The sequence below is a fragment of the Anoplopoma fimbria genome, chromosome 3 (assembly GCF_027596085.1).
Source record: "Anoplopoma fimbria isolate UVic2021 breed Golden Eagle Sablefish chromosome 3, Afim_UVic_2022, whole genome shotgun sequence".
In the NCBI taxonomy this organism is placed as follows: Eukaryota; Metazoa; Chordata; class Actinopteri; order Perciformes; family Anoplopomatidae; genus Anoplopoma; species Anoplopoma fimbria.
In genome coordinates, this window is record NC_072451.1 from 4,748,694 (window position 1) to 4,772,823 (window position 24,130).

A 24,130-nucleotide genomic window follows, 5' to 3' on the forward strand; every position below is an offset into this window, starting at 1 on the left:
GAGGCTACTGGCAACAGAAACACAGCTTCCACAGTGAGTCAAAAGGGCAACTGAAAGAAAAGCAGTGAACAGTGCCAGCTAAAAGGTGGAGTCAGGGATTCTAATCCAATATGCTTTTTGACAAATCCAGAAAATATCGTCTCAGGGTCCGCTGGCCAGGGTTCCCTTCTCAACTTCTTACACACCTCCTTAAACATAAAATTCAAGGGCGGTCCAGACCCAATTCCCTCAAATTAGAGGACCTTCTTGGACGTGAGCGCAACACCTTCTCGGGGCAGGTGGCGCATAGAACAATGGTGCTACTGTGGGCTGACACACATACAGAATGGTGGAACATAACCTACTTACTAATGCTAAATAAATAATATACCAAAAGAACTTCAATATCCATTCTTCTTGCACAAAATATATAAATTCAAGAACTTTCAAGACTATATTTATGGCCTTGATGCCCCCACCTCTCAAATTCAAACACTTTCAGGGACTTCAACCTTAAACATAAAGGCAGTGAGCGTGAGGTGGATGGTAAATCTGGAGGGAGGTATTTGTTTGGGTGTTCAATTCAAATAATCTTTCTCCAGAGACCACCTTTAAAAGGCACCACTACTGCTCCCAGTGTAACATTTTAGTCATCTAATCCAGGTCACAAACCCTGACAGCACATTCTCTCCATTCAAATATAAAAACAAGAAAAGCTAAAAGCATGTCGAGAGGCTATGGTGGCCCCACAGAAAGTCCTACTGACCTCCTTGGACGCCAGCAGAGAGCTTCGAGGGACCTTCCCCCACTCTTCATCGTCTGGAACCAGTTTGTCATCCAGCAGTCTGAAGATACAGTTGGTTTCCACAATGGCATTCTCAAACTGCTCATCCTGCTCTGGTGGACCTGCCGCTATAAGAACAACCAGACAGATATATAATATCAGTGTAACTGTTTGTCATGTGTCAGAAAGAGTTTACGGGGCATCTCTACACTCATTTAAAGACAATCCAAACAGCCTGCAAGCGATTTTGAGAGCGACATAATAAACGTTCTTGTCAAATCTGAATATTAAGTTCATGTCTTACATTGGTAAGCAGCCTGTCCTCCGAGGATTGTCCAGAACTGCTGGGTAGCTGGACCCTGAGGGTTGACCCCTTCCTCGATGGTCTGCACCTGGTTCGCCCTGCAGCCCATGTCCTTCTTCGTCTGGATGAAGGTGGCCAAATCTATGGCCTACAAGCGAGAAACAAAGATCTTAACTTCAGAAATTCTACTTTTCTTGATTTATCTAGGAACAGGGGAACTGACCTCATCAACATACTGCTTCACTGTTACACACATATTCTGAAAAAAGGTGCAACTCCTAACAACGCAGTCAGATACTGAAGACAACGAGAAGAGACTTGGCTGACTCATGTTAAGGTTTTTGGGCATAACATCATAATAAAATGAGTAAACAGCACTGAACGAGGAGGCGGAGTAGAAAACCAAATGTTTGTTACAAAGTGTCTAGACAACCATCCTTTTGGGAAATGGAAGATCTGAAGCCAGAAAGCACGAGTTTTATGAGGAGCACAGATGGACATATTTGCCAGTGTGTATTTATGTGTGTATTACTGGGTGTGTTGTGTGTTTGCAGGCCATGGAAATGAGAGGCAGAATCATCAATGACTCATTTTTGTTCAAACACCAATATTGCAGCAGTAGCCTTGATTCTAGAGGTGCAAACCAAAACTCTTGAGGGTCAGTCTGTAATGATTAATAATACAGGTACAGTACAGACACTCACCTTGGCCTTCTCGATGACATTTGAGAACTCTCCCAGCCAGACGACGCAGTGCTCTGGAGTGACCAACAGGAAACAGTCGCCGCTGTTCAGTGATGACGCCCTCGGCTCCACCAGTCTGGTCTGAACGTGACGACGACCTGGAATTTTTTTTTATGGATTAATCTGCTGAATTATAGAGTGAGAGCGCAACAACATAAGAAAACAAATCATCGCTCTCCATTGACTTTGTATTGAGTGAAGGAGCCTTTTGTCACGTTCATCTGCTAGCAAACAACAGAAATATGTCCAAAAGTTGCTGTGTGGTGGGATGCACTACCAACAGGGTAAATAATCCAGAAATACATTTCTATAAAGTGCAGAACCGAGAAAACAGGCCTTTAAGTCGACAAAAGTGAGGCACCAGCAGGAACAGACTGTTTTAAGTAAACTTTATTTCTGTTAAGTTAAGGGAAAGCATTTTGAAAGTATGTTACTTGTGTTATAGTGGACTGCGGATAAATCAGAAAGCTATGATTGCAAGTGTCTAGGCAACTTGCTAACACATAGCTAACATTAGCATGCTAACAGCTTACTCCATCATCATCCCACACATGGTAGACATAGGGTGCTAAAATAAACCACTGACATGCTGAAAAAGTATTTAGCTGCTGTCCTATTGTTAGCGTTTCAGCACTTGGTTGCATATTGTGGCTGCAATTGTTAACCCCTTGGGTGGGCGTGGTTTTCTGTACCTTTTAGTCCCTTTAATGCATTTAAGCTTTGTCTGATTTAAAACCACCATATGTCCAGAAAAGTTATTAAGAATATTTTGGAAAATATGCTTATTTGCTCTCTGGTGGAGAAAGATGAGACTGTTTGTTGTTTTATACAGTACCAGTCAAAAGTTTGGACACACCTTCTCATTCAACTACTTTGAAGAATCTAAAATATAAAACATATTTGTTTCATGGTTATGGTTTGTTGAGCATTTGTTTGTTTACCACATAATTCCATATGTGTTCCTTCATAGTTTGGATGTCTTCAATATTAATCTACAATGTAGAAAAAAATTAAAATAAAGAAAAACCATTGAATGTCCAAACTTTTACTGGTACTGTAGGTATTTCCCAAAATAACGAAAAAATATTAATTTGGATTTCTATTGCTATTTTTCTTTCCCCCCCAAAATAAGATATCAACCCACTAATATACAGATTGTGGGCATGTTGTTGGCATAAGTACAATTAATACACAATACAGTACAATTTAATTAAGACTTAACATCTATTTTCAGTCTAAACCACGAAAGTAAAGAAAGTGAAAGGGAAGGAACTTCATGCATACAGCTCAACACAGTCAGAAATGATTTTTTACCTTTGATCTGCATCAGCATGAGGTTCTTGTACGGCACGGCGCTGTTGTTGGACATCTGCTCAGAGATGTTGACGCTGCGCAGATTCACGCTGCTGAAGTTTTCTTTACTGGCCAGACCTGCCAGAGCAGCATCGGAGTACTCAGAGGATTTATTCTCTGGAAAGAGAGAGTGCACAGTTTTATAGAAATAAATTACAATCCTCAGGGGTAAAAAAACCCCATAAATGCTTCATTAAACTTTAAAGAAACTAAACCAGTACAGTAAACACAGCTACTGAAGTGGGTCATCTGAGGCAGCATTCCAATTAGTACTGAGTTTTTTTTTTGACAACAAACAACATGACATGACAACATGCTTGAACACTTTCTCAAACACACACATAGATTAAAAAACACACAGCGTCATGCTTACGCTCACTCTTCTCAGCCTTCATCCTCTTGCTCTCCAGCTGTGCCACGTTCAATCTCTGCTCTGTGTACTCGTGTCTGATGTCCTGTCTGGCTGCCAGCATCTTCACAGGGTTTCTGGACGCCTGGACGTTCCTGGACGGACGCACCGACCGCTTGTGCTTCACCATGGCCGAAATCAACCTGGAACCGGGGAGGAAAAGCATGTGCATGAGTGGTGTCTGATGTGTTTGACTTCTATTCAGCCATCCCTACAAGCTTTATTATTTATTTACTTTGGGCCCTGAACACCGAAGATGCTGTCAAAATCCTCATTGATCTCGATCCTGGTGGGCGTGGGCATGCGTGGAAATTCAGCAACGCGTTTGTAGAACTTGGAGAAGATTTCGTCATCCAGCTTCATCACTTCCTTCACTGCCTTCTCGGTGACTGTTAAAGTGGTTTCCTGCAGAACTGCCACTGATCAACAAAGGAAAAACTACATCAGGCCTGAACAAAATACTAATCACAGCAAGGGCAAAATGTGTCAAAATAGTAGGAAGATCATGCCCAAATAAAAACAAATTTTCTTTTCTTTTTGAGACACAAAACACTTCTTAATATATACTAATATAAATTATTGTGCTTAAAGTCGGTTAGGGAGAACATACCTTTGCTATTGAGACGTCCCAAGAAGCTCTCCAACTTGTCTAGTTTCTTGTCCGATTCCATATTTGATCTGGCCTCAATTTCTATAAATGAAATAATTAAATGTTACTACTGGCGACTTACAAGAATAGATTCTCTTTCACCAACTAAAGAAATGTACATCATTTGGTATTTTTCAAAATGTTTTTGGTGTGTTTTATTACATTTTGTAGACATATAATATAGTACATATTGTAAATGTTTAATAGTGAAAGCATGGATCCCTCGTGGTTAAAGCAATAAATAAATAAATGTGCAAATGAACCAATTCATGTCTTAACCACACAGGTGCATAAACGCCTCTGACTTTTTTTTTTAATGCATTTAGCGAAGGTGGCGGTGATGACATTGGACACAGATCTGTCTCACCCTCTTGTGGTTTGTTGACAGCCGGCATGCTGCTCTTGAGTTTGGTGGAGACCGGTGACAGGATGGGACTGATAACCGAGGAGGAGGCTGCCAGGCCTGCGGACACACAGACAGAAAATTCACACGAGATAGGACAGTATATTAAATAGTATATATTTCAATTTACAGCAGCAATTTAGTTGTATTCCAAATCAAAACATAATGAGTCACCTCATATTTATGAAAGAATCATAACCTGAAATTCTCAGATATTATCAATTTAACAAAAAAGACAAAATCACTTAATTTTCTATGTTTCACAACAAAAACACAGCATTGTTTGTTTAAATGTTGTGCTAATTTTCTGCACTCAGATTAGCGCTACTGGGCAACTTCACAAGTTAGCAGCAATAGATGGAAGCATCAAGAAAACAATCACTGAGAGAAAATAATGAAATGTGACCTGAACCTCTCTTACGAAGATGTTAGGATACTTTTGGGGCACACTGACCTTTCTTGACCATACGAGCAGCCACGGTGTACTGGGTGGAGTCATTGGCTGCTCCTTTGCCCTTTGACTTCCAGGCATCCTCACGAATAGAAATCATCTGTTTTCTCTCGTTGATGGACATCTGGGCATCGATCTCTTCTCCCACCTTCTGCACAGACAAGAGGACATCAGAAAAACGATCACGTTATGAAAGGTTTTTAATGCAAATCAATAAACTCACCACAACCACGCCGACATTTGACTAAGATTTCAGGTTGTTTTCAGTTATTTTCTTAACAGGTTGAAGAGCTACATTCAAACTTAACACGAGATCATGGAGCCAAACCAAAAAGCTTCCAGACACTACTCTATCTACTTTCCAACAATCAAGAGAACTACATCGCCTCTCACACAGCTTCACTTTAACTTCATGTGACTCCACTCTTTCCCTCAGGAGCAATTATTCATGTAGTCACCGTATCAAACCAAGCAGATATAAAACGATTGGATGCACTCAGACATGCTTGGAGCATGTCCTTTCAAGCATAAATAAACTACTTTATTCCACCGTAGAAGTGATGGCTCTACGCTGAGTTGAGCTCATGCAGTCAGAATCAAACACAACTCAACGGCACCCAAAGCGCCAAACAGACCAGTGGCTGCAAACCAAGCAGAAAAGAAAAAAGCCTCCAGTTCATGCAGCATGACAGGTGGGTGTCCTTACCTGACTATGATGGTCAATATACTGACACTTTTGGCCGAGGGAGATAGTAGGAGAAAAGGTGGAAGAGAAGACAGGTTCCTGAGGATGTAGAGGTGGATGGAAAAGTGAAAGAAAGGAAAGTAAAGGAGGAAACGGGTGCAAAACGACGAGCATGCAGATGAAGGAAGATGAGGTTGGGATGCAAAGGAGAGTAGGCCAGAAACTGGGAACGCAACATGACTGCTGTTAAACTTATCGTGAATGTCAAGCTTCCAGACTTAATCTAAAAGCTCTGGAAATAATAATGACTTCCCTACAAAATAAAAATAAACTGTATCTGTTGCTCATTGTTGTTTTCTATATAAATTTCTATCTTTTTTCACTTACTCATCTATTCAGCTAAGAGTTTGTAAGGTCTTTGTTCAGCTTTGGAATGCTTTTTTTTTTTTTACTCTTTTGTGTCGTCAAATCCTTTGTTTATGTGTGCAAAGGCCAATAAAGCTGATTTTGAACAATTACTTTTTGCTTTTGGAACTTAAATGGCAATTTGTCATCTTTAAGGATTCCAAAAGCCTTTCAAAAGTAGAAAATGATTGCTTCTGAATTGAAAGACCATGCTTACCCAAACAAAAATCATAAAGGCCATTGAATAAAATGTATTTTTTATTTTTACTGTTCATAATAAGCATCAAACTGCATTGGCCATTTTGAAGCATAAATAAAAGTTTTTCTTAACCTTCCCTTAGATTTATCCTGTAACCACTGAAACACGGACTTATCTCCGTCCTTCAAACGGGTACTTTCTGGCCTGAATACATGGAATATATACATATATGTTTTAAGCTTAATGACAAATTTTGTTTTCAAACCAAAACAGCATAAAAAAGTTATTTTGTCTCTGTATTTTTTTCTGTACTGTAATAAATGGCCATCATTACAATTTTGCAACAACAGTAATGAAAGTGCTGGACCTGGTCCCTAATTCATGGCCATAAAAATTCATCCAGGCGCTACAATGTTTGGAGAAAGTAATATTAATATTATTTGACAACATTTTTAATTGAAGATTTTCATCCAAAAGACAAAAGTAATTGTTCCTAGACTTATCTTTCTTTAACTCTGAATGAAATTAATTACTTAATGCCCCTTTAAGAGAGGATCAGCAAAAAGATTAAGAAAGCTTAGAAAATTCTCAGCGTCAGCAACTTTCAAAACAACGTTCCATCATTTCGGTAGCAAGTAAAGAAGAGCTCCCTCTACAGACCCACAGATTCAGAAGAAGCAATCACACAAAGTCCACACAAAGCTGTGATTGGACAACACAAATCCCAACCCGAGCTGATTGGCCCACATCGGGTCTTACCCACAACTGCTCAGACACAGACACAGCGGAGTACTCTTGAACGACCACCCCTTCCTCCTGTAGGGGTTAAACACAGGGGGAAGTTCTTGGTCAGAGGGAGAGAACGGGGGGGAGAGAGTTAGGGGGAGGGCATTGTTGCTGTAATGGGTTTAGGGGTGAGACAGCCTGGAGGATTAACATCCAGGGTTTAAGCAGGCAGTTTCTCCCAACTGAATACTAATGTGAAGTAGATGAACTGCAGGAAACAAAAGTGTAAAAATGAGAAATGAGAGCCTCTTTGAGCTTATAATTGAATTCTAGTTGCTGTTTAAACCAAAAGAATTGAATGAAAATCTGTATAAGAAATTCTTAAACATTTTTTCCTGTGAAATAAGCTTTTAAAGTCATTATTGATACTTAGCCTGGAGCTTACCCAAATCTAATTGTGTTAAAAAAAAAATAAAAAAAATAATCCATTCCCAAACCCCCCAGACTGCTAATTCTACAGCAGCAGACTGTCCCATATGCTTCCTGGTTTACAGCCTTTGGGGGCTGGATGCTGCACTGATCTGGACCACTGGGCTCAAACAACAGATGGACTGAAGGAGGAAATGAAAGGAGCACTTAGCTAAAAGAGCAGGGACCGGAGCTGGCATGGTAACCGTGAAGGATTGGGGATGAAATGTGTTTACTCTGGCTACAGTGGTAAAGCTGCTCGACTAGTCTACCCAGAAGTGGAACTTTTTTTGAGACATATATGATTTTTTTTCAAAATTCAGGGCCACAAAATGATCCACATAAGCTCCCACCAAGATAGCAACAAATTTATTTTAACCCGGATCTGATTTTCACTTTTAACCGGCTGTATTGCAGAGATTTCAGGGATCTCTCTTAAACATAGCTTCTCCGTGGCATCCATTAGAGCAAACAACACAAGCAGCTCTTATTAATGTGATATAATAGGAGATATTGTAATTAACACTGGTGTGCAGATCAGACTGACCTTCTTCTCGTAGGTCTGCTCGGACTCCCATAGCTGAGCCTGCTGCTCAGTGGTCACCACTTTAACCACTTCCTGTTTCTTGTTGATCCTGTTCCTCCAGTCCTCCTCACCGCTCTTCTTCAGCAGTGCCACTCTGTCATGAAACAACAAAAATACATTTAGATAAGGGCAGTTAGCCGATATTTTCTATTCGTTATTAAACCTCAACTCCACAGACAAACCATTGGGTCAGTCATTACATGCTCCAATGTTTCCCTTAAACTGTGTTTTAAAGTTTAAAAGATACAAAATACAGTATTTGGGTTTAAATTTAAGATAATGGATAATACATCTAGGATTATATCCATTTCATGGAACCGTGCAGCAAAAAACATGGAGTCTTGGGTTTGAATATTCAATTTAGTGTGAACATCATACAGCTTGAAAGAAGAGGTGGAACAACCTGATACAAATATATATGTGATACTATTAGATTGGGTGGATTTCACTGAGCCTTCCTTGACATTTCTGTATTTGTGCATGATTCACTATAACATCACCTGTCTCATTATGTCAAATAAACTAAAGTACATTAAAAAAGAAAGATTTTTTTCAAACTCACGGCTACTTAAGGGGGAAATTGAAATTTTGCCTTGCAATATTGGTTTTAATTACAGGAGGATGTCTATGGAACATCATTTTTCTCAGCCAAGCAACTGTATAACAGTGTGTCATCAGATTGACCAAACATGTAGTGACCATGTACATCTAGAATCAAACCAAAACATATTTAACAACAGGTGAAACCAGAATAAAACTCACAGGAGCTCAATAACTTCAGAAGACACTGGTCAAACCTGAACATTTTTCCAAGTAAAATACCCAAAGAAACAGGCAGAGTAAGGAAAGACAGGAATATATTTAGTTTTAACTATGTCAAACAATCTGCTAATAGTGTTTTGGTGTAATGGGTGTGAACCTCTTGAATTGCTAACATGTATGCTAATGAGCAACATGTGCTCAGCATAACCCTGTGAGTATATTTCAGGGTCTGACAGTCATTGTGATCAACCTGTCATTAAAAAAATATTCATATAAAGGGGACAAAAAAACGGTTCTGTGTTTAGAAAATAATCATTCAAGAGTGAAAAACCAGGTCAGAGCTTTCCGCTTTACAAACAGCAAACAGGACCGTTGAAAAAAGGAGCCCGTAAAAAGCGCTGATAACGGATGGCTGAGGGGTAAAAGAAAGTATGTCATCATCTCAGCTGCTTGAGTGTGGACAGGGCAGAAATGAGGGCATTGTGAGGAATACATCTCAGAGCTCACTGCTGGCTGGGAGGAGAAACACTAATGTTCCTAAAAATGAATCTCTCTCACCTACAAAAATGGCAAAGTGTGGAACAAACCTACAAACTGCATGGAAGAGCAGTTTGCCTGATTCTGTCAAACGCTGCTAATTTATGAAGCACTGACTCAGTGTCCAGTTTGTATCTCGTAAAGAGCTGAGCTCTGACTGGATCCTGGATTTGTGAATGGAACCAAGGCTCTTTTGTGACCCTGGCTTTGCTAGGTGTTTGGTTTCAAGCACTCTATCCACTGCCTTTATTTTGGATCGGCCTTCATTTTTGGGGCCCTGTTATTATTTGACAATATGCAGCAAAGTGGGGGTCATTGTTGTTGTTTTTTGCATGGTCACTGAACACACTATTGACCATAATGCATGTGTGAAAGCGCCTTGTATGTCTCTCCTATTGTGTCTCTCACATCTGGCACGACTGCTGAACATTTTGCTATGTTATAAAGTTACAGAGAGGGTCTCCTTTTCAGTCTGTTTGCAGATGTTCACAAATAAAGTAAGTATTGTTTTAGTTTTGATCTGTCTCTTTCTAGACAGAAAGGGGGCCTCGATACGAGTTATGGGGGAAATAAAAGCTCAGAAGAGCGAATGGACGAGCAGAAAACACAAACTCAAACAGAAACTTAAAGAGACATATGTCCTCTCACATGTATTTCATGTTGAATGCTGAAAGGGTTTTAAGAAGGTCTTGTTACCTTTCGTGGAGAGCCTAAAATATTTTTGTTGGGCACGTGACTGGGATTGAGTGGGAGGAAAATGCAGCAAAGACAGAACATGCCACATTTAGAGTAAATAGTGTAAAAAAAAAAAGCCTATTCTGTAATAGCCATTACAGTAACATCAATATTATTCAGATTATTCTGCCAAATTATCCTGTTAGTTATTAGAAAATGTTCCAAGGTCAAAATGCTATCACACTCTAGAGCAGTGTTACAAATTTGGTCAATAACCAGTATGATAAAAGTATGCTGTAAATGAATGGGCAAACAGCCTTAACATTGGCATAAATCTGAGTAAATAGTCCCTTTCAGATCCTCAGCTGTCACTCACCTCTCCTTGATGGACATCTGTTTGGCGGACATGCTGTCAGACAGTAGTTCTCCAGAGTCCGTGGGGGACAGCAGATCTCCAGAGTCGACACTGTGCCTGCCGAAGTCCTCGCTGTGGTCCAGGGAAAGGGACTGTGAGTGGACCAGCGCCTGGGGGAAGGACTGGGGTTTGGGTGGTGTCTGCGGAGGCACCTGGGGTTTGGGCTGCGGCTGGGGGGCCGTCTGCGGGTAGGGCTTAGGGAGAGGCTGGATGAATCCCTGAGGTTTGGGCTGGGTTTGTGGGGACTGAGCGAAAGGTTTGGGGTACGTTGGTGGAGGCTGGACGTCGGTCGACGGTTTGGGTGGTGTCGGAGGAGGCTGCTGTGTGAAGGGCTTAGGGAGAGTTTGAGGAGGTTGGTGGCTGGTTTGTTGCAGGCTGCTTGAAATGTGAGACACTGTCCTGGATGACACTTTAGCTATCAGTGGCCTCGGCGGTGCAGGATGCTCGGGCAGGTCTGAAATTAGCAAACAGTATATAATCATTTAGTTACAATGTCTGAATCTCATCAAAATGATTCACACATCATCAGAGACACCTTCAACATTATTTGTAGTTTTTTCTCTTTCTTTAGATGTTTAGATCATTTGGTATCAGGTATAAGTAAAACAACCAATAATTATTTGTTTTTCATCATGTATTGCAACACAACTCAACACAACTCAAAGCTGAAATTGACTCTGGTGTATATTTGTGCTTATTTACAGCAATTTTACCATAAATTATTCAATTAAAGTCCTACCAGGCAAACACTGTTTAATGTTCATTTCATTAAGGTTTTAACATCTCTACACACTCACACATTTATTTTGACCCATTTAAACTCTTAGAAGTTAGAAGTTGGGTGAGTTAAGGCCAATCTTAAACATGTAAGTTACTAAAACTAATATGAGAGTCAAAGAATGTCAAGATATGAGGGAGAGAGACAGAGATGCAACAGAGGTCCTACTGATGTCGTCTTAACCCTTAATCCACATGGACGCAACCAAACTTTGAGATTTGGACGCAGCAAAAGTGACCAAATTCTTTTATCCCACTACATCCCTTTTTTTGTTTGTTTGTTTGTTTGTCAGCAGGATTCTAGAAAAACTACTGGCCCTATTTTCATGAAACTTGGTTGAAAGGTGTTGCATGGGTCAAGTAAGAACACATATTTTGGAGCATATCTGAATCAAAGGGCGGATACACAAATTCTTTTTCACTTATTGAAACGGCCTTGGCGGAAGTCTGCGCTCTCCAAGTGCCCTTCTAGTTACTTATTGTTTGATTACCATAAATCCCCAGTGTAACCAGTACTCATCTTTTTTAGAGAAGAAATCTGATTAGAATCATACAAATCCTGCTGTGTACAGTATGCTGTTCACATGTTGGGGGCATACTCTTAACTGGGGACAAAACACTGGTCCACACAAGGACAACTGCTACATAATAGTCTTTACACTTGTCTTTAGTTGAGGTCAGGGTAAGGGTCAATGTTCGGCATGTTGAGGACAGTCTGCAGGGAGTTAATGTGAAGCAATGCAATCTTTCTGGCCTCGTGATACTATAGTGTAATAGATCTACCCATACCGAACTAAATGAGAGTACGGCCTGCAGACAAAGCATCCTTTGTGTCCTTCCTGTCCTCTACCTAATTCATGGAAGTGCCGGGCAAGTGTTCTGCAAGTGTTCTGCACTCTTGCACTTTCATCTTTATGTGTAGTGTCTGTGTGCATGCATGGGAGAAAAAAAGACCTCCTCTGGACACTTCCATGCATTAGCACATAAAAACAGGTCAGGCCCATCATACTGGAGTGTGCGCCAGGCTAAACCGCAGGCGTAATATGGTGCACAGGGACCACAGCCCCTTTTATTAGCCATGACAGTGAGCACAACACTGGTCGATTTACAAAACCTCTGGCGTCCATAAGCTGTACAATCAGCATGTCAGGAAAAGGGGGGGGGGGGCTTCCTCTTTCTAGACAAAGACAGCCACGAGGCAAATGCATGGAGAAATATGCTAATTAGATGCAGCTTCAGACGCCTCTCTCTCTCTATCTGTATCAGCCAAATCAAATACCCCCAACTGGGACGAGTGTGTGTGCAGCCGGCGGAAAGCAATGATGCGTGGGAGCATGCTGCATGAGACAATGAGGGGAATGAGAACAGCCTCTTCCCTAGACATTGCTTCCTCGTTTTTTGTTTTTTTTTGTCGCTCCCTTTCTCCCTTTCTTTTCATCCCTCTTCCCACATCCCTTTACTATCCTTTCACCTTCTCTCCATCTAGGTGATCGGAGAAGCCTCCTACCTGAGATGCCTGGCTGGCTGCTCTTCTCCTGCTCCTGTGTGGAGGAACCTTGAGCTGCCTCTCTCAGGTACCCTCCTCTCCTTCGTCCCCCTCCCTCGGCTCTCTCCCTACTCTCCTGGGAGTGTCCGTCTGCGGCTCTCCGGCTGTGCGGAGGCTCCGACTCGCCCCTCAGCAAAGAGAGCTCTCCAGGGTGCTGAGGCTGGGGATGCTGCCGTTGCTGCCTGCCGTCCCGGTCCCTGTCGGGGGAGTGCAGCTTTCCCTTAATGCTGCCGTCTTGGATGTCTCCTCTGGCTCCTCCCTGCTGTCTCCCCCGAACCACCTCCTCCTCCGCAGCCTCCCCCTGCTGCCTGTGACCTGCTGAGGAGATGGGAACGCAAGGAGCCCCCGCTCTCTGCCGGCTCTCAGGGAGGAGAGGGGAGGAGTTGGGCTCAGGGTGGCCCGGGTCTCCGCTCTGGGTCATGGAGAAATACATCAACGCCCTCTCCTGGTGGCTGCTTGCGTTGCCAGGAGCCTGTTGTTGGGCAGGGATGTAGGGGACGGAGGTGGACTTCCCTGGACGGAGACAGTCGTCATCGCAGACGGCGCTGCTGCCCGGAGTGATGGATACTGTGGTGACAGTGGCCTGGGAGGTGACGGCCGCCACGGAGCGGATCAGGGAGGCAGACAGGGGCTCCAGTTTGATCTCACCTCCGTTTTTCAGCTGCAGGGACAGCAGGAATCATGTCAGACATTTGGGATGAATAGAATGACAACAGGAGAGCTGAAGTTAGAGAATGGTTGAGGTATGTGTCGTTGTAACAGGTGGATGAACAGATGGAGGCATGGATGAATACAGTGGGATGATAAAGAAGATGGATGGATGAGGGGAAGGACAGCAGCCGTTAAAGCAAATTAGGGAAACTATTTGGAGTGGTTCTGTTTCGCTCATGAAGCTGCAGCTGTACAGAAACTCTGTCATTCACAAAATGGCAGCAGGAAGCCGAAGCACAGACTTTCACACAACTGGATCATAAATACATGACAGACAAAACATTTGGCCTTATAGTTATGATCTGAAACTCAAATGCATCTAAGCTATGGCATTCATGAACAATCATGCTTCAAACTGGTCTGGAAACCTGTATTTATGTTCATATTTGATTGCAAACTTATCATTTGATTTAAATAATGCACAGAATAATCAGTGGTGTCCTTACGGGGAGATTCTGGTATATTTCCACCTGCCATATTTAACATAAATGTGGCCATTGTGATTTTACATCTATTCTCAATGTATCCCTGATCAAGGAACAGTACCTAACTTCAAACTGGAGCTGGATGATAGTTTCAAAATTACAAAACAAATACCATTGTGCTGATTATGTGACAACGCAAATTACTGATTGATGTGAGTTCTTCATGACGGCCAATCAAAATGAGGCTTTTAAGTGTTGATTTAACTTAGATGAAACGATAAAATAAGTACATTATATTACTGCCTATAATACAGTCTCAAAGGTCAGTAAAACACAACATTAAAACTCAATATGTGCAATAATATTCATATATTGAAATATGACCCATCTCTTCCTCTGCCTCCAGTAGAGATAATCAAACTCTAAACTAGACTAATGTGAATTGATTTTAACTGCAAAACAAGGTCTTTGCAATGACCCACAAACAGCCAGATCCATCAACATACTTATTTCCCCAGATACGTTTTTCTTTTCTTGCTAGTTTATTCGGGTTGGGAGGAAGCCTGAATAAACTAGCGTTCACAATTTGCAGTCCAATTATCCCATGCTTGTTTTGCAACGAACAAGCATGTCAAAGAAGCTGCTTGCATCCAAGAATGAGGAGCCATGGAAAACAAACAAGGCACCCGAAACATTCAAACCAATTCCTCATGACAAAGCAACATCTACCACTTCAAATACACACTGAATTGTATTTCTGGACATCATCAAGCTCAGCTCAGCTACTGTAAGCAAGACAAGACAACACTGGTCACTAGCAGGACCAGTGAGATCAATCATAAGCGGGATCACTTGATGCAACCAATCAGAAGCTCCGTACAGGCAGCAGGGGTCTTACATGTCCTCCCTGATTGGCCTGTAAGTCACCGTTACGCACCGCAGAGGTTACCGGCGGCTCAGCTTCCTGTGTGGACATCAGGGATTGACTATGAATATGCTGGAGGTGAAGTCTGCCTATTACAAAGCATCTGACACTGTGTTTTCTGGGACAACATGTTTGGGTTTCAGTGCATACAGTGTGGACAATGTATCGGTGTAAGGTGGTGCCACATCGGGCAATGATTTTGCAATGAGGATGGAGAGGTATCTTATCAACAACAAGATAAATATAAATAAATATAGTACTTCTAACTTCCACATGTCAATTGTTGGTCATTTGTGTCATCTAGAGGCCACTGTATTAAGAAGCAAAAGCCCGAACAAACTCTGTGACCTGTTCATTTCATGGTGTCTGAGGAGAATCTGAAACTGGTGCACTGTCAGAGACCTGGAAGTGACTCATCCGTTGCTTCAAATAATCCTCAGATGCACTGTTTTTAATTTAACTTAATTCTGTTTAACTGCGCTATTCACAAATGTCTCAAATTTCTGGTCATATTGTTGGTATGCTAGTGTGCTAATGTCCCTTTGGTGTCTACATATCTAACATTTGGTCTGCAAACATTTTGTTTTGTGACTTTCTTGTCTCTTCAAAACATTAACATTTTCATCATTCATTCACTTTTCATTTTGTAGGGGCAATTAGGATGAATGACACAAAAGTTGGTGAGCGTTCGGAAAACAAGAAAACAGGGACAAAGTCAATCTATTGTAATGTTTTGAACTGAAATCTCCTGAGTTGCAATTTTCTTCCTCATTTTTTTACCTGCTCTACCTCTCCCTGGGTGATGGGTTGAGTCTGAAATCGGGCGTTGGCCCTGCGCTGGCGGGTGTCTCCGCGGGCCCCCTCAGCGGTCTTGCCCGTAGTCTGAGCGAGGCTGTTGAAGAGGGCCATCTTCTCAGCCAAGGTGAGGGTGGAAAGGTCAGGCTCGTCGGAGAAAAGCTCCTGGCCATCACCCTGTGGCCCAGCGCTGGGAGCCTGAGCTGGTTTCTGGTGCTCCTGGGTCTCCTGATCCTGATCCTGGACTGCTGAGTCGGGCTGCGAGGTGGCCTGTAAGCTGGGTAGTGACAGTGGGGTGTCAGTGGGTGAAGGATGGGTGTAAATCTTCTAATAACCTTCTAGGCGGCAGAAAATTCTGATTTTAAGTATAGACGATTTCAAATATGGGGTTTCTAAATTGTCATAAAGTGACTAGATACAAGGTGTTAATTTCATGTCAAGAATAAACAACATCCAGTTTGCCTTTGACTTAATATCCTATGACATGGATGACCGAGAATCTCCATAGACAAGATAAGATTGTGTTTCATCGAAAGCTTGTTAAATTTCAGTTTCAAACAGAACATCATCAGTCTTAAAAAAAACCACAGATGTGTTCCTCTGCTGAATATCAAATAACTGAACATGCAAACAGCAGCTAGCAGGTAAATAGCTGTAACGACTGAGGCAGATTACAGGCACAGCAACATAGACATAAGTAGATCAGCATGCATATGCCAGATAATCATATAATGCACTCAGATGTTTGCAGGGGTTATGGAGATCTCGCAGCAGTGTGCTAAGATAAACCACGGTTGGTAAACAAACTGCAGGACACGTGAACCTGCACATGCAGGGGGGGGGGTTAACCTGCTCGACCTCTGACCTTTCCATAGGATATGTAACCTTTTTGCTCCACTGACAATTGTGACCTGCATGTGAGAAACGCTGCAAGAGGGAATGCTTGGAAACTGGGCATGGAAAGTACTGAATGAGTTATAGTGTTAAGGCCGATTTCTTTCCCCTATAAGGTGCACTTAGGTAAGAAGCAGCACACAAGGGGGGGGCAGGACTAACAAGGTAAGATGAGCCGCATGAACAGATCAGCACTGCAGCCAGGAGAGGGAGACGGAGAGTTGAATGTTCAGGCTGGACTACATTTCAGTTGGTTTGCAATCAACATTTACCTTTGTGATAGAGTCATAATGTAAATATGTGAAGCAAGGGTTAGCTTTGTTCATGACTTGATTGCAAAGTCATCTATATGGTGAAACACTTTGATTCATTAAGCTCAGAATCTCTTTCTGAATCTTTTATATCTTCACATTTTTAAATAGAGAGAAATGTATAAATGTAGATATTCAAATATAATACAATTACATTACAACCCATGCATGATTATTTATAGACCCACAGAGGTCCATCTACTGTTATTCTTTCATTAAACTGAGATTTTGAAAATCGTTAAAGCTAAGATGGTTTTAATGCAACAGACACATCCTGTGGTTTTAAGTATAATACAAGCACATGTATCACAAATAGGAGATACAACGAGCAGAGATACATAGAAAATGTAAGTTGGCAGCCCAGCTGTACCTGATGCTGGTCACACTGGTGCTGACCATAGTGGGGCTGGGGACACGAGCTACATTAGTGTGGATGCTCAGAGGTTGTGATGACGTGGCAGGTTCACTTGAAAATGGAGAAAAAGGATGAAAAAAGACCAGTGAAATATAGTTAATGCAAGGCAAAGAAAAAAAAGTGGAGAGGAGAAGTTAACCAGTTAAGACTTGAAAGAGGGTGACAGAGACATCTGAGGAGATAGACTAAAAAAACAGGTAAAAGAATAAGATAAAGAGGAGGGAAAGGAAAATATTCTTTGCAAATTGTATGATGCAAGACACAGCTAAGCAAGCAGAATCCAAGATCTACCTTGAAGCAGTGACCACCTCCTTGTTGGTGACGGGTTGAGTGTGTGACCGATCCTGAACTCTTCTCAGACGCCTTTCTACGGCAATGTTCCGAGAGCGCGGTTTGGGAACATCTGATGTCCTTTCCAGCTCCTGGAGGAATATGTCAGGAAAACATCAGTACTTTTTGATGAGAAAAGCAATGATATTTTTAGAGAGAAATAATAGCTATTTGAATGTCTATGAATACCCAGTCAACTAAATATAGCAACTGCAATTACACAAATAACTGTTATAATTTGATATTATGATCATAAAGCACTGAAGTTTGAATCATCTGCACTTGATGATTAAAATGTACATAAAGAAGGAAGTGTACCCTGAAGAGAGACCTCTTGGCAGCCACACTCATCTTGGCTCTATCGTCCACTTTTCCTTCATCTAGTGAAAAGAAGAGAAGAAATTTTGTGATGTGGCATCAACTGTATTTAAACCAAAAGTCATTCAACTTTTCTTTAAAAATGAAGAATTATATGTGCAAATATGCAGTTGACTGAATTTACCTTCGGGATCCTGTAGCTGTGATGGGCTTAGACGAGACCTGCAGAAAACATAAACATACGTCAAGCATCAGCATTTAGACCTTTTTGTCCTTACTTGAGGAACCATGATGTGATTATCATGATCCGGATGCCAACCATTATCCACCATGCAATTCAGTGTATAAAATAAACAAATCATGTAATCAAATGCTTCTGAAGAGCTCCTGCGGATCGCTACAGAGAGCCCCTTCTGTACCTATCTGACTGCAGCCGCTCTGCAGACGTGATGGGCTGGGTCCTAAACCTCTCCGACATGCGACTGTCTCCTGGAGTGATGTAGCGCCGAGGCCTCCGAGGACCCCTGTCTCGATCGCTGCTGCGATCTACTGCCGGTTCTACCTCCGTGGCTGACAGATCTACTTTAGTAGTGTCACTTTGGTATTTACATTTAGATAGATTGACGAGGACAACAAAGAGGAAAAGTAGAAGTAAGAAAACTATTAACGGTTGGATTTTAGTTGACGAGCAGTTAACCAGAAACTGCACTCAAGTTAGAAAAACAGAATCTCACACAATGATATTGGTGTACACGCTGAGCACAACCTTACTGCAACCCAACTGTGAAGAGCCATTACTCAAAGTTAACATGCAGCAGCAGACAACCTCCAAAGGGAACTTAGCAAGACGCTTACTTTGCACAAGTTAAGCTCCAAAAACCAAACAGGGCAATGGAGATGATGATGGTAGATGTCATTGCCATGACACACCCATTGACACATTTCATGCCCACAGAACATTCTATCAGCATTATTTTCTGGGATCATTGTATTAAGTTTTTGCAACAGCTTACTAATGCAGAGTTAGACGGTTATTTAGCGATGCAACACAGAGCCCATGCCAGTGGACCTACAGCTCAGGTTTCCGGTTGGCATTCTCCAGATATGAGTGTCGCAGCTGTGCTACTGACACCCTGGTGTCCAGGGAGCCCATCTCTCCGTTAGACATCCCTGTTGGAGGGACGGCCCTCGTCGTCTCTCTGTTGGCCGCCGCCCTCTCCATACGATACATGGTAGAATGCTCGCTTATGCCTATATCTGACATGGCGCGGATTCTTATCTTGGGTTTGGGCCCTCCGCTCATCTCCGTGCTTCTTTGTTTGGCCTGCGGCAAAGAGGAGCCCTTCTGGAGATAGATGGCCGAGTCAAACATCTGGTTCCCCGATGGGTCCGGCCGCTGCTGCTGCCTCTGAGGCTCAAAGTCTGGTTGGGGATTTTGTTGACTTCTCCTGGAGTCCTGCTGCTGATTTGGAGGCTCTTGTCTTTGGAGCTCGCACTCCTGCTGTCTTTGAGAGTGCTGTTGTTTTTGAGGCTCCTGCGGCTGTCTAGAGTGCTCGTACTGATGCTGCATTGGAGGTTCTTGTCTTTGGAGCTCACACTCCTGCTGTCTTTGAGAGTGCTGTTGTTTTTGAGGCTCCTGCGGCTGTCTAGAGTGCTCGTACTGATGCTGCATTGGAAGTTCTTGTCTTTGGAGCTCACACTCCTGCTGTCTTTGAGAGTGCTGTTGTTTTTGAGGCTCCTGCGGCTGTCTAGAGTGCTCGTGCTGATGCCGCATTGGAGGTTCTTGTTTTTGGAGCTCACACTCCTGCTGTCTTTGAGAGTGCTGTTGTTTCTGAGGCTCTTGCATCTGTCTAGAGTGCTCGTACTGATGCCGCATTGGAGGTTCTTGCTGTTGAATTTGAGCAACATGTTGTCTCTTTCTGGGTTCATACTGTGGTTGCGTTGGGGGCTCTTGCTGCTGAATTTGTGGCTCTTGATGGTACACAGGTTCCGAGGATTGATGCTGTCTGGGCTCCTGGAGTACAGAGGCGTGGGAAGGCTGCATAGATCTAATCACTTTCTCCTCTTGGCTGTCATGGCTAGAGAGATGCTCTCTCCCTCTTTCTCTGATCCTCTCCACATTTCTTACCCTCCCCCTCTCCCTCGGTCTCTCCCGATCCCAGTCTTCCTCACTTCGACTGATCCTCCTCTGTTCTGGGCTGTAGTTCTGCCAGTCCATGTCTTCATGCCGGCCCCTGTGAGGGTCATCCACACTCTTTTCCCTCCTGCGGATCTCCGAGGGCAAAACGGCTTTCCTGCTCTTCAGCAGGCCCTCTGTATGGACCTCTTCCTTCAGGGCCTGCCTGGCCTCCAATCTTGCCTCCCTTTGGGCGGCATGGATTTGGTCGGCACTCACTCTCCTTCTTGGTTGCACCTCAGGAGGTCCAGGAAGTTTGGCAGCGGTCACTGGGGCAGGGATGGCCAAATAGGGCTGAGAGTCAACGGCAGGGCCAGAGTGTTGGTACTCAGTGACGGAGGGAGGGTAAGCCGTTTGGCCGTGGGCAGGATGGAGGCCTGAGCTTGGCTGAGGCTGGGGAACGGTCCTTTGGTGGGTGGGTTCTGAGCGTTGTGGGCTGTACGGAGCAGAGTTCCCCTGAGTACGTTGTCTGTTACCCTGGTTCCTATCTGGACTCCAGTCGGGGGGCCTCTGGACAGTTTCATCCCTGGACAATCGTTCCCTTACCCGGATTCTTTGGGAAATAAATGAATAGGGGACACTGAGATTCCAGATCAATTAAAGATCTTCGACATGCTCCGATCTCAAAACTCAAATCAAACAAGAGGTGACTAAAGAGCATATAGCAAGCCTTTATTCGGAAGGGACACAAGGGATGGTTAATGATAAAATATACAATCCAAAATTTTGCTATCCAACTACATATTTTGCTTAAGCTGCATGGTGTTAAACAACGATATGCTGCTTGGGGAGGCAGCAAGTAGGGCAGACAAACTTAACTACTGCAGCTCAAATCCCAAAAAAACGTGATTGATTTCAATTTTGCACAAACTTAATTCCCACTAAAAATTGTGAAACCTTTTTGACATAAAAAGTTTATGACACAAGACTATCATGGGACAAACTTGGGCTCCCAAATCCTACAGTAGATTTGCAACAAGGTCAAGTAGCAGCATGCCCTGGGTTTCTTAGTTCAAACAACTCTCTCTCTCTCTCTCTCTCTCTCTCTCTCTCTCTCTCTCTGATGTCTCCGTGCCAAAAAAGTAAGCCAAACTATTTTCATCTACGACATTTTGACCCCTGGTAGCCAAAGGTCGCTCTAATCTCATTGTAGACCACTAAGCCAGACATAATTGATGGGCCTCTGCTTTATCTGACATGGCATGAAGGACTTACACAGTGCTCGTGCTACATGAGTACTAACTAATGCTAGCTAGCATAAGCAGCTGATAAGGCCACAAAGACATGTCGGTGCCGATTGGCATACATGGGACATACTAGTTAGAAAATGATCAGAATATCCTCTTTTGAGACAAATCAGACTATACCAACAAATAGACTTCAGAAAGAGTGTGTTGGCTCTTCCTATATTACTTAATCTTATAAAGGTTTGTCTCAACATGCTAGACCTTGCCTCAATGAATTTCACCTGTCCATACAGCTCAAAGGCTGGCCATGGGCTTCCATCCTTTCACAGGCTATCAGCAAGTTGGCTATGACACGGATCTGGGCCACAGTCCAGTCCAGAAATACATGTATACTCAGGGACTTTAATGGCAAAGAATCCAGGAAGAAAAAAAAAAGATTTCTGGTAATTTATGTCTCTCTAGAATCCTTTCAGCCCAAAAAACTTATCAGGTGATTTCTAAACATACATACAGGGAGAAATGTGTGTATTATCTTATGCAATAACATTGTCAAAGTCACTGCCAGGGTACTCAGATGTAATTTCATAGGGGCTAACAGGCCAGAATCTGAGGAAGGGGGATGTGATTGCGGCATCAGCTGACAAGTGCTGAGTCGGTGGGTCTACGAATGACTGGGTCAGGGCATCGAGCTGACTAATGTTGTCACCCCGTCAACTCTGGTTCACTAACTCCACTCAACTGCTCATGAAACCGCGGCCACACACAGTCAAAAACCAATTTAATGATGGTATTGTGCTGATGAGCAAATGGTGAGTTTTACAGAGTTCTGGGTATGTTTGTAGAACGTGATCGGACCTATGTGACAGAAGAGTTGTAGGAGAAGTGGGTCAATTACCCCTGTTTCCTGCAAGGACAAAGTATTGAGATAGAAAAGACTGTTCTTTTACCATATTTTAAGAGATCAAAAATGGCAGTTGGTAAGGCCTATTAGTGAAACAATAATTTAACCAAAACACTTTTTAGTTTGATTTTCAATGGGATGTAGTTATGAATTCACCATTCTGCCACCATTATCAAAAAGCTCTTAAGGAGGGTACTATTCTGCCTACTTTCAGGCGCGGCCTTAGTTTGCTATTTTGACAGTGATTTTAAGAAATGTGGTAAGATTATAGCATAAATAAAAGTCATGATGGCAAAATAAATTTGTTTGACTAATGCTCCAAAAGATGAAAATGAGTTTATGTATTCAGTGAATCTTTTGATGAATAAATATTAGGACCAAGTTAGGGGATGAAAGTTTGTCAGTTGAAAAATGTAAATCCTACTTTGATCCACAAACTTGAAACACTTGTTAAATGGGAGTCAATGTCTCTAGTTAATAAGGGAAGTATTACTGAGTGAAATACTTTACTGTTAGAAGGAATATCTACTGGAACGAGTTAGCTGCATGTCCACCCAGAACGTGTTTTTAAAAAGCTGGCTTATTGTCTTGTTACTTTACTCTTTTTAAGGTGTTTCCATATGTATTATGACAGAATTTCTCCAGAATTCAGAATATTTGACCCGTTTAATGACCTGTAAGAATGTTTTGAAGACATTTATAACCTCTTTTATCAGTTTTAATGACCGACTAATAATATTTGAAAGAGATTAGAGAATGAATCAGCAGCCAACAGCCAGCTTGAACACATGTACCCGGTGGACTACAGGGGTCTGTGAGGTCTTTTTTTACTGGCGGCATCCTGAGCAGACAGTACCTTGGAGGGCAGCTGAAGACTGTCTGAGTGTCACTCTCTGAGTCTGTGTTGAGAAACCAGTCGCTCTGTGACAGGGCGGCCAGGCTAAAAGATGATGTGGTGACAGTGTTAAACCCTGAGGGGAAAATTCTGATCACTCCCCTCAAAGATCAGAGCAAAGTGAGAAGCGTGGATAGGCTGACCTTAATCATGGTTATTTAACATGTTACAGATGTTGAGCAGTGTGATTATTGGTTACAGGATCAGTTTAAAATTTGTGATCAAAGATCTGTCATCAAAGTGTGACTTTTTTATGAATTTCATTATATTATTTATAGGTTATTATGTCACTTGTCTCTGCTTCAATGTCATCGTGTCACTTTCTTTCTAAATGACTTCATTTGAAGAATATTAAAATTCTCATCCATTTTGCAGTATTCAAGTTTTTAATAGAAAGTGACATAAACTCTTTGCTAGTGAACCAGGCTGCTGTTAAATCGGGGTTACCGCTCGGGCAAGCAGGGAAATCATATCCCCCTCCAAAAACCAACCCTGCAATCTACCCTGCGGCCCTGCAACCTTTCGCTGATGAGCTCCCCAGAGCACCTTTCTATGTGAAACTGGAGCAGGATGTGATGTGAGCTGGACCCAGAGTCTAGAAAGATCCTTATTACTGGCACAGTGGTAAACGCAGCAGGCTAGTTAGCTCAGCAGACAGCCCAAACCGCATCAAGCTCATGAATATCTCACAGTATCGCTTTGTCGATTATGGTCGAGTTTTAAGTATATATAGCAAGCTATTTTTAATGATCAAATAAACAAATGTTTAGCATGCTCCTTTTGGAAGTGATTAGCAGCCAGTGGATGAGTGTTTATACTGTCAGGAAAACAGGTTTTATGTGGTTTAAACTCTCTACATGTAGTCTAAAAATACACTGTAGACACAACATCAGTCTTCTAATGGTAAGAGCACTCCATGGGCAGCATTACACAGTAGATAGAACCACCCAGAGAGGAATTTAATGGCTTGTGGTGATGATTTGGCCATTTT

At 42.4% G+C, this 24,130-nt stretch overlaps 1 protein-coding gene across 1 annotated transcript in view; it reads right to left on the reverse strand.

The window, feature by feature from the left end:
- The window catches only part of LOC129088884 (supervillin-like), a 39,393-nt gene that overhangs the window by 9,678 nt on the left and 5,585 nt on the right, over positions 1-24,130 (reverse strand). The window contains exons 7-29 of the mRNA XM_054596141.1: positions 19,870-20,709; positions 19,054-19,563; positions 18,400-18,576; positions 18,165-18,202; positions 17,981-18,042; positions 17,624-17,754; positions 17,288-17,383; positions 15,698-15,989; positions 14,891-14,956; positions 12,818-13,517; positions 10,495-10,987; positions 8,106-8,238; positions 7,124-7,180; positions 5,782-5,859; positions 5,079-5,226; positions 4,589-4,684; positions 4,183-4,263; positions 3,808-3,991; positions 3,537-3,715; positions 3,125-3,280; positions 1,772-1,908; positions 1,068-1,215; positions 746-891 (exon numbers count right to left, since the gene is read on the reverse strand). Coding sequence (XP_054452116.1) covers positions 746-891; positions 1,068-1,215; positions 1,772-1,908; positions 3,125-3,280; positions 3,537-3,715; positions 3,808-3,991; positions 4,183-4,263; positions 4,589-4,684; positions 5,079-5,226; positions 5,782-5,859; positions 7,124-7,180; positions 8,106-8,238; positions 10,495-10,987; positions 12,818-13,517; positions 14,891-14,956; positions 15,698-15,989; positions 17,288-17,383; positions 17,624-17,754; positions 17,981-18,042; positions 18,165-18,202; positions 18,400-18,576; positions 19,054-19,563; positions 19,870-20,709 — 4,948 coding nt within the window. The remainder of the gene's footprint in view (positions 1-745; positions 892-1,067; positions 1,216-1,771; positions 1,909-3,124; positions 3,281-3,536; positions 3,716-3,807; positions 3,992-4,182; positions 4,264-4,588; positions 4,685-5,078; positions 5,227-5,781; positions 5,860-7,123; positions 7,181-8,105; positions 8,239-10,494; positions 10,988-12,817; positions 13,518-14,890; positions 14,957-15,697; positions 15,990-17,287; positions 17,384-17,623; positions 17,755-17,980; positions 18,043-18,164; positions 18,203-18,399; positions 18,577-19,053; positions 19,564-19,869; positions 20,710-24,130) is intronic.